General features: G+C 36.3%; 1 protein-coding gene and 1 long non-coding RNA gene across 2 annotated transcripts; one reads left to right on the top strand and one right to left on the bottom strand.

Moving 5' to 3' along the window:
• The first annotated feature begins 464 nt into the window (after window positions 1-464).
• On the top strand, window positions 465-2,068 carry LOC127959719 (U6 snRNA-associated Sm-like protein LSm2). The gene is made up of 5 exons (XM_052559047.1): window positions 465-602; window positions 1,028-1,095; window positions 1,211-1,241; window positions 1,329-1,388; window positions 1,643-2,068. The coding sequence occupies exons 1-5, from the start codon at window positions 600-602 to the stop codon at window positions 1,766-1,768; spliced, it is 288 nt and encodes a 95-aa protein (XP_052415007.1). The 5' UTR covers window positions 465-599; the 3' UTR covers window positions 1,769-2,068.
• A 3,916-nt stretch (window positions 2,069-5,984) lies between these two features.
• Window positions 5,985-8,039, bottom strand: LOC127960084 (uncharacterized). The gene is made up of 4 exons (XR_008154326.1): window positions 7,853-8,039; window positions 6,911-7,110; window positions 6,726-6,824; window positions 5,985-6,432 (listed from the first exon to the last, which is right to left on the bottom strand). It is a non-coding gene; the product is annotated as an uncharacterized LOC127960084 (long non-coding RNA).
• Between the last annotated feature and the right edge of the window lie 2,193 nt (window positions 8,040-10,232).

Raw genomic sequence — 10,232 nt, 5'->3', positions numbered from 1 at the left:
TTTTTCCCTCTTTCCATCGTGTTCACAGCATACGGCACTGCAGAGCTTATATTGTAAATAACAAGGAACCAGTCTTGCTTCTCCGATTCAAATTAGGACAATATACCATGTCACCTATATCACCAAATAAATAATAAAAAAGGACTAGTGCGGAAGAAAAAATAACTGCATGACTATATTGAAAGGCTGCTCTAAGAAGGCGAAAGTTAACAATAATTTTGCCCGTGCTTTTTTATTATTTGTCTCCATCTGCTGGTGAAAGGGTGAATCACCAGAGATTCTGCTTTTAAAGGAGGGCCTATAGGACAAAAGGATGTAAGTTTGCTAGTAAAGGCGTGTGGACACCGTGAAAGTTCATTTTCTGGCATCCTTTAATTCTAAATTATATAAAAGAAAGAATTTAAAAAAAAATCGTAAATAGACTATTTCCTCTTCCGTATTTGTGATGCATTTTCCGCGATGCGTACAGAAGACGCAGACACCCCTCCACCAATGAGAGCGTTACATCTTCAGTCGTCTAGCCAATAGAAGGACGACGTGAAGAACCCGGCAGCTCTCTTTGATAGCGTATGTAATCTGAAGCACAAAACCGCGTGAAAATGGTAAGTGTTGTTGTTTAGCAACAACAAACAGTGTTTTCTGTAAAAGCAGCGACTAAATAAACCTGTTTGTAATATTTAAAATGTATTATTATTTACTGCACACAGCTGTTAGTGAGGATTTAATAATGGCAGCCTGCTAACGGCTAACTAACTTGTCCAGTCGCAAACTATTTAACTTAATTGATATTCTTTTAATTAAATTTCAAATCGACACCGTATATTTATATTAATACCCTGGTATTTCTGTTTTGGAGTAGAGTAATTTAGAGCCAGTAAGTGCTTTTGGTGTATACAATTAGATGGCTTCGCTAATAGTGTATAACGGTGAACTGTTCACATCTTAAATCACATTTCAAATAGTTAATTGTATTGTTGTTATATCAGGCCTTAATTTAAATGTAACATTCAAACATTTAATTCCTCAGCTCTTCTACTCGTTCTTCAAGTCCTTGGTAGGCAAAGATGTTGTGGTGGAGCTCAAGAATGACTTGAGGTAACGTTAAGCACTTTTCTTTAAATATATCACAAACTTTTAAAATCCAGTAGCGTTGTGTGCACTGTGTAATTTTATGTGGTAACTCATTTCATTCTTAATGTCAATTTTGCAGCATTTGTGGAACACTACACTCAGTTGATCAGGTATGGCAGTACATTCAGTGTATATTGAAACATAAGCAAATATTGAGTGAATTTCAGTTCAAAATGAAATGTGTTCTCCCTTCACAGTATCTGAACATCAAACTGACAGATATCAGTGTCACTGATCCAGAGAAATATCCGCACATGGTGAGAACCTGTCAAGTGTGTTCTTTGTTATAGATAAGGAAGTGTGCGTACTATTTAAACCCGATCACTCAGTAGATTGATAAAGAGAAGTAAAACTTAAATAGCAGAAAAGAACACTTGTCTGGTCTGTACCTGGAACCTCAGCCGCTCGAGTCTGTCATGTGTGAAATGTCATACCGTGTCTGAACAGATGAACACTTTCAGGAGAACAATGTCTATATATAACTCTTTATTATTGTTTTGATTTTTTTTAGTTGTCAGTGAAGAACTGCTTTATCCGTGGATCAGTAGTGCGATATGTTCAGCTTCCTGCAGATGAGGTGGACACACAGCTGCTACAGGATGCTGCACGCAAAGAAGCTATGCAACAGAAACAATAATGTTTACATTTGAGAATAGTTTTTTTTTGTTGGGCTGTTCGCAAGCATCATTTGTGGAGCCTTGTAGATTTTTTTTTTTTTTTTCTACCTGAATTTTATGTAAAGTTTGGATTTCTTCCCCTAAATATTCATTTACCTCTGTTGTCACGAGGGCCATTACTGAGAGGGAAGGACTTTTTTGAGTTAGTATTGGTTTTGTGCTTTGAATAATGTTTGGAAGGTTATGTATTGCATTCAAATGACTTTTATTTTAGTCAAGTTCTTCAGCCTACTAATACAGGAATAAAGGATTTGCTTTCACGTCTACTTTTGTTATTGTAGTTCAACCATTAAAAAAAAAAAATACTGACGGGCTGTGTTCAAATTCGTATACTGTCTGAGAAAATACTTGATGAATATGCAGTTTTTTTTTTTACAGTGTTAAAGCACAGCTATTATGGATTTTTGAAAATGACCTTTCATGTAGTGTGTAACACGGCTCTAAGTGAATGAAAACATCCTGCAAAGTTTTAAATCTGAAAGTGCACTGTGTAGAAAGTTATTAGCTGTATCCCAGATGACACACTATGTACTAATGCACTATGTACTCAACCATGCAGCGTTATTTTGTCATTCATAATCGGAGTTTGATAGCCCCGCCCCTTTGCTACCTAATGACCTTGCAATCATGTCACTCTGCTGCTGGGGACTCCTAAAACCAAAATGTAAACCTTTCATTGCCCACAATAGGGGCACTTTCAAAAGAAATGTTTCAAATCATGGCTTTCCAACCCCGAGTACTCCCATCCTGCAGTGTTCCGCTTCAACCCCAATCAAATACATGGAAAACATTTTGAAGAGCCCATGGTTACTTGAAACAGTCTGGTTTGTTTGAGCAGGGTTTGGACCATAGACTATAAGGTTTAAACTGAAGTCTGCAGGAAGGTAGCTCACAAGGCACAAGGTTGGAGACCACTTATATAAAACGTGTATTTTTTAACAGTTATTTGTTTCATTCAAAGTCATATGAATATAACCTGGATGTATGACATACGTCATGTGACCAACCAGTGTCCCATGCGTTGCTTCATTTTCCATTCACAAGTCCTCTCGTGGCCTTGTGCAATAGTTAAGTGTCCATATGTGCACTTAAAAATCTTGTTGGGAGATTACTTTTTAACCACTTCTTTATAAATACTTTGAAAATGGACATTTTACTTATCTCACATACAGTTTTTGGTCTAGCATACTATATATAGTAGGGAAGTATCTGATAAATCTTAAGCTGTTTTATTGTTTTAAAGCACAATGCCAAGTAGCTTCTAACCATTTAAAATAGATATAGAACTCCACTACACTGTACAAAGGGAAATTAAACACTAAAAACTAAAAATTCAACATGTCATACAGAAGGTGTTACTAAAAGTACTCCTGTGGGCAGTGGATAAGATTGTTTATTGACATTTCTTGCTATCAAGCTTACTGTATTTGACACACACACACCTAATGCAACATGTGGCTGTAGCAGAGCGTTGCTTCATTTTAAAGTTTGTTTAAAAGTTTTTTTGTATGAAGAAACAATAACCACATTTTTTAACTCTTGATTTATACATTTTAGCGTGTTAATGTTATGAGCACCTTTTAACATTTTGTCGGAGGATTTGCTCATTATCTCACCAATGAATTTAAAATCTATTCATTTGGTTGAACCAGGTGAAGTACAAAATTAAGACAAATTGCTGTCAGCTGTTTGTTGGTTTTCCATTTGAGGCCTTACTGATACGCTCGCAGGTTACGTTGAACTTGAACAGATACAGAGTTTAATGAAAATGGTAGGTGGTATTTTTTTTTCTTTTTCATAACACAGTTTATGGTTTTTAAAAAACTCGGCGCTTTGACGTTCCGCTTCATTTCGAGCTCAGAACGCGTCCCTGGTATATGCAATTATACGTTTGGCAACATTTTATTACAACTACTTTTCTCGATTTTGTTTGTCTGTTCGTGTTTATCACCAAGGTTTATTACAATTACTACCCTGTGGTATTTGTAAAGCCCTGACCTTGTCATGAACTCGGGACTGTATTGATATCTGATACACCAGACAGGTTCCAATGGTGCTAGTCTGTGTTTTCAGGAGAAATGCATGAACGATAGCTTTGACGTGGATGAGTGTTGCTCTGACCTGCACCACTGCAAAGTAAGTTTAAAGATGGATAAGCAAGTTTGTCAATTATTTAATTATTTGCAAAGTTTTACGTCTCTATTCTTGATGGCCGTTTTTGCTTTTTGTCAATTAGATGGACGAATGCGTTGCCAAGAGTTCTCTAAACTCCTTACTCCAAGAGCTGTTAGATGAAAAGGTCTTTTTTTTTTTTTTTTTCTAAACGTCTTTTTAAATTGCTTTTATTTTTCTTCAGGGATCCACTTTTTTTTCTTGTTTCTTAGATTTCTACTCAGAGGAAAAATCATTGGATTCTTGGCCCTGAGGACCTCAATGATACTATTGTTTATGATTTTGAGATTGAAGAAGCGGCCTGAGTTTTGTATTAATGCCTCCACACTTTTACCTGCATGTGAATAAATGTTGTAGGTGAAGGTGCAGTTTTTAAAAATCACATCAGCTAATAGTAACTTGTAAATAAAGTGTGTATATATTTACATGCTGTGTGGAATTGTCTGTGTATTTGTGAAGTCGTCACTATTCAAAAATGTCCTCACTTATGTAGTGAAACTTGTTGAACCAATAGTGAGCTTTCATATTTTAGAAGCCATGAGACAAACAGGGGTTTATGTAGGCCTATGCCATATTTTAGAGACAAATTTGTACTTCGTCACAAACTGACGAAGTACAGTTTTTTTTTTTTTTTTTTTTATTATTATTATTTGTAGACGCCGTATTGTAAGAACATTTTGAGTTCGGTTATAGCTACTATATATAAAAATAGTTTTTTTTTTCTTTTTTTTTTAAGTTTAAATTTAAGTAAATCTGCAGTGTTGAGGAAAGTTACTTTTAAAAGTAATGAATTACAATATTGTTACTGCTGCCTAAAATGCGTTACATTTTTAAATCGGGCACGTCTTGCTCGTTAATAAAAGTTATATTTTTGGCAAATGCCAAAGCACTTTCACACCAAAATCCTAGGGCTGAAGGAAATGTCAATTCAAGTCTGTACAGTAGAATTCAGAAAAAAGTTTAGAACCCTTCAGCAAAAAAAACTTAATAGTAATTTTTGCTTATTAGTATGGTTGAATTGGATCATCGAAGATCAGGATAAAAGACACTGGTTAAAAAAATGGGATTAAATAAAGGATATTTGTTTAACATTACATTTTGACATTACGTAGAGTTTCATTTAACTGTTTGTATTAATTTTGAGTAACATCTTGTAAATTTAAAAAGTAACATGTTGCCTTACTAGTTATTTGGGGGGTGGAATCTGATTACGTAACTCGCGTTACCCTCAACACGAGAGGGGGTTCAGCGAAAAATCGGCAGCTGTCAGCAGGAAGTGGCTGTCACTGGCAGCAGGAAGTGGCTGCCAATAAAACCGGATGGCAGCTGTCGCTAACACCCGGAAATTGGAGGAGGCTGCCGGCGGCAACAAGACAAATAAATAATTATATGCACTTATGATTATGTTTAATACTTTTTTAAATAAGTATAAAGGTCAGTATTGTATATTATTTGATTTAAAATATTGATCAAATATAAACAAAGAAATAAGATCATTTTGCTAAACGTTAACTTCCAGCTGAATGTTTATGCATGCATGTATCATTGTTTGTGTGAAATAAAACAATTTATATTTATATACGAGAGTGGCACTTACTGGGTGTATGTTGTATATTTATTATAGGCTATATACACAAATGACTGAAAAGAGAGAAGTCTCAGAGACCTTTATTTAAAATCATAATTTGCGGTTATATTTGTAGTATTTCAAGAAACAACTATATATATATATATATATATAGTATAAAGTAGCTGTTAAATTTGTAACTGGGTTAGTAAGTTGTCAAAGTCAGTGCTTTACAATGTAAACCGTATAAAATATATCCAGTAAGCAAGCAGACTAAAATATCAATCAGAATCACTAACAACAATCCGGAGGTATTTTCAAGACTCTTAGATCAGAACTGATGAGGTATACGGAGTTACTTCTCCAGCATCTTGCACCAATCACTGTAAAACCCAGGGTGGATGTGCATCTCCCCTCATTTTCCTCTTGCAACATGGTCAAGTCAAGCATCGTTTATTTATATAGTGCTTTTAATAATACAGATCAAAGCAAAGCAACTTTACAGTATTAAATAGGAAATTAGTGTGTCAGTCAATAATGCAGAAGGACATTAGTAAACTCAGTTTGTAGTCAGTTTAAAAGGCAGTTTATCATTCAATTCAGTGATGTCATCCTTCAGCTCGGTTCAGTTTAAATAGTATCTGTGGAATCATGTCAATGAGATCACTGTAAATGAAGTGACCACAACGAAGCAAGCCAGAGGCGACAAGGAACCAAAACTCCACCGGTGACAAAATGGAGAAAAAACAAGGTCTTTACAGGGGATCTGTATCTGGGGCTCTAGTTGTCCTGGTCTCCAATGTCTTTCAGGGCTGTAGAGGTCCTTTCTAGGTGCGATCCACCATCTGGTCTGGATACGTACTCGATCCGGGTGACTGCAGTGACCTTCGAATAAGAAAGAAACAGATTAATATAATTGAAGATGTTAATATCTATACGATGTTTGATAGGGAGCCAGTACAGGGTTTACAGAACTGGGCTAATCCGGTCATACTTCCTGATTCTAGGAAGAACTCTAGCTGCTGCATTTTATTATTCATAAGAAAATGGTGACTTTAATACCTAAATTGCTTTATTAACAGTAGACATGCATGCACAGCCATATTAATGATTATTCCCATTGCATCTTGTCATCATGTACAGAGCAGTGATTACATTTTCATGCATAATTTGCACACCTGGTAAGCAGTTGTTGTAAACCTCGTCGCAGTGTCTGCAGGGTGTACATTTTGTTGAATTCCTGACATGGCTTAGACTTGTTCTCCATTTTGTTCCACCTGTATATTGATGAGGAGCAAGAAAACAGCATTATTACAAAGATAAACATTCAGACATGGCAACTGAGAATGTAATGTTATGGCACCTTTTTAAACCTCTAATCGAATATGTAAAAGAAGATACTCAGTCAAGCCAGCTGGATTGTGCCCTCTTTCAAAAGGAGTCTGTATACAGTACAGCAGACTTCTGAATTTGGAACAAACCAAAGACGGACTTAGTAATGTAGCATCACCCCTCCTCCAGGATCACGTAAAGAAGAATTTCCAACAGGACAGCATCTGGCAACTATTGGGTATTACAAAAAAAAAAAAAAAAAAAAAAAAAAAAAGGTGTCAGTGCCATGGTTTTGTCTCAAGATGCACATCAGTAATGTTTTTTTTTTCTTCTAAATGCATGTTTACAAAAGCTACTTCAATGTTCTAAATTTAACTACAGCCTAATCCTGGCTTAATCCAAGCCCTGTCTGTGAAACTAGACCTAAAAGTTATAAGGAATTATGAACCGGTCCATTATATTTTGTATAGATAATAAAAAAAAAAAAAAAAAAAAAAATTTTCTCAACTGGTACACAGAACAGTTCTGCACATGCATAGTATTAGAGAAAACACACCTCAATAGTGCATAAACAAATAAAATAAATAAAAAATAAAAAACTTCTTTTAAGAACTCTTAAGTTAATGTATATCACACAATCTCCTGAAAGACTTAACATGCAAAAATATATGGTTAGTGTTGCAAATTTATCTTCTATCATTCCAGTCAAACAACATTCTTTTATATTATTCAATAGACTGTTAACACGCTAACAAACGTTAATATTTAATGGTACGTCAAACGTAATTTGAAGTTAATGGTAGGCCCCTAACAAGGTACACAAACAACTTTGCTACCACTAATTAGATTTCATTGAACTATTAAACCAAAGTAGGCACCAAGTCTACCAAGTCGTTCACCAAGATAACAATTAAAATCAAACTTACAACGCAAAAAAACATTAATTACTCCGATGACCAATTTCTGAACTTACCGTTTGATCAATCGCAACCATTACTGAAGCGTTTGGGTGCAGTTATATCTGATTGGTTGCGCCCACGTTGGTCGATACTGATTGGCTCGCACCGAATGGCAGGTCCCGCCTACCATCCGGCTGCCAGGTACTGCCTTCCGGCTGTCAGTTACTGCCTTCCGGCTGTCAATGGCAGCCACTTCCTGCTGCCAGCTGCCGATTTTTTATCTGAACCCCTGCTGCTCAACACTGGAATGTTTGGTTAAGCAGATCAACAATACTGGCTCAGTATAAAATCAATAATTCAATGGAAATTCTCCACTTTAGTAGAAAAAAATATGTTTGTCGCATTTAGAGCTTTATTGTTGCATGCTTATTTTATATTGGTTTTGAAGAAGGAAGCAAAAGAATCTCTGACCTGTTCCAGAGTAACGCAACAGGATCTGATACTTTTATGGCTTGTTATGCAGTTTTCTGATCCATCATCCCAACCCCATAGAGTGGCTTTTATGTTACAGACATGTACTATATGGCCTTGTATAGAACTGACAAATTACTTTTAGATGGACAATAATGTCTTCAGTCTGTATAACACTATACAGTATGTACAGTGTATGTATACAGTAATACAGGGGTCACCAGACTTGGTCCTGGAGGGCTGGTGTCCAGTAGTGCTCCAACTTGCCTAAACACACCTGCCTGGAAGTTTCAAGTATCCTGAAACTTCAGGTGCGTTGGATTAGTGTTTGAGGGTGAACCCTGCAGTAATGCTACTATAATGTGCACACTATCAGTCTGAGCATTATTTGTGCAGTAAAAACTATTTTGGCCAGTGGTTTAAATATCAACTTGTCGAAGTGGTATACATCTGGTTGTTGTGTAGATGATGCAGTCTGTCACCTGTTGACTATGTGAATTAGAAGTTCCTGTATAAAATGAAGCAAATCTCAATAAACTCTGTAGCTGAACCATTCTGGGGTGCGTTTCCCAAATGTAACTATGGCCACTAGTTCCGCCATTACCAATGGAGTTCGAAGGAACTTACCACCATAGTTGGCTAACGATGCTTTTGGGAAACGCACCCATGTTGTGTTGAACTACTGTGGTTCATTCTTTCTTTGTGATAGTCCAGTCCTGTTTAAGGAATTGATACAACAGAGGTATGGAGCTTCCAGTGTTGCTTTTCACTACCCCAGTTTGTGGTGAATTGGTTCCCTGCTTTTTATCTTGACTCTCTAACAATTCTGCTATTGTTGTAACATGCAAGCCTTCCCATAATGCTAAGCTTAATATAACAATTCTGCTATTGTTGTAACATGCAAACCTTCCCATACTGTTAAGCTTAAACACACACATACACGCACATACATATATGTATGTGTGTGTGTGTGTGTGTGTATATAATATGCACCTAGGTATAAGCCCCCACCCCCGACATGTCCACTTTCAAGTGCTTTGGTGAAAGTATGGAGAAACGTCTCAGAGCAAGAACTGGTAAATCTGGTTCACTCCATGAGGATGAGATGCACTATAGTACTTAAAGTAATAGCTCACCCAAAAATGAAAATTATGTCATTAATGACTCACCCTCATGTAGTTCCAAACCCGTAAGACCTCCGTTCATCTTTGGAATACAGTTTAAGATATTTTAGATTTAGTCCGAGAGCTTTCTGTCCCTCCATTGAAAGTGTGTGTATGGTCTCCTGTCCATGTCCAGAAAGGTATTAAAAACATCATCAAAGTTGTCCATGTGACATCAGAGGGTCAGTTAAGCATCGAAAATACATTTTGGTCCAAAAATAACAAAAACTATGACTTTATTCAGCATTATCTTCTCTTCTGGGTCTGTTGTGAGCGCATTCTAGTGATGTGTCGTTCCTGAACGATTCGTTCATTTTAAACAAATCTTTAATGTGACTCGGGAAGAACAAGTAATCTCGGGGGGTGATTATTTCAGTCGCGCATGCACAAAATTAGGTTCTGTTCCGCTAGTAGTAATTCACCTGTTTCAGTCAATGCAGTCTTGAGCCAGAAAGAGAATTGATTAGTTCATAGTTCAGGTCTATCGGGGTTTTGACTCATTCCTTAATCACATGACAGACCCATACGCTAAACCAATGCAATCTGAGCTGGAAAGAGAATTGATTAGTTAATCTCATGAGTCTTTCAGGTCGATTCGTTCCTTAATCACGTGACAAACCCATGCGCTATTTCTGACATTTCTGTCACTGAGTTTTTGTTACTGTTTCTTCAGGATCTGTGGTGTAATATTTTATAAATAAATAAAACCCTGTTATAAATATTGATTAATTTGTCTTTTTGACTGTCTATCAGTAAATAAACACTAGGCTATATAATAATATAATAATCCAAGCCTACAATACAAAGTATTTATAGCCTA

Source organism: Carassius gibelio, chromosome B6 (genome assembly GCF_023724105.1).
Source record: "Carassius gibelio isolate Cgi1373 ecotype wild population from Czech Republic chromosome B6, carGib1.2-hapl.c, whole genome shotgun sequence".
NCBI lineage: Eukaryota > Metazoa > Chordata > Actinopteri > Cypriniformes > Cyprinidae > Carassius > Carassius gibelio.
The sequence above is the reverse complement of the archived record's forward strand: the minus strand, read 5'-3'. Positions and strand labels throughout refer to the sequence as shown.

Bases quoted from the DNA above. Each gene is read 5' to 3' on its own strand.
- LOC127959719 (XM_052559047.1), top strand. The intron at 1,096-1,210 runs GTAACGTTAAGC...TCAATTTTGCAG, and splicing joins GAGCTCAAGAATGACTTGAG to CATTTGTGGAACACTACACT. The intron at 1,389-1,642 runs GTGAGAACCTGT...GATTTTTTTTAG, and splicing joins CAGAGAAATATCCGCACATG to TTGTCAGTGAAGAACTGCTT.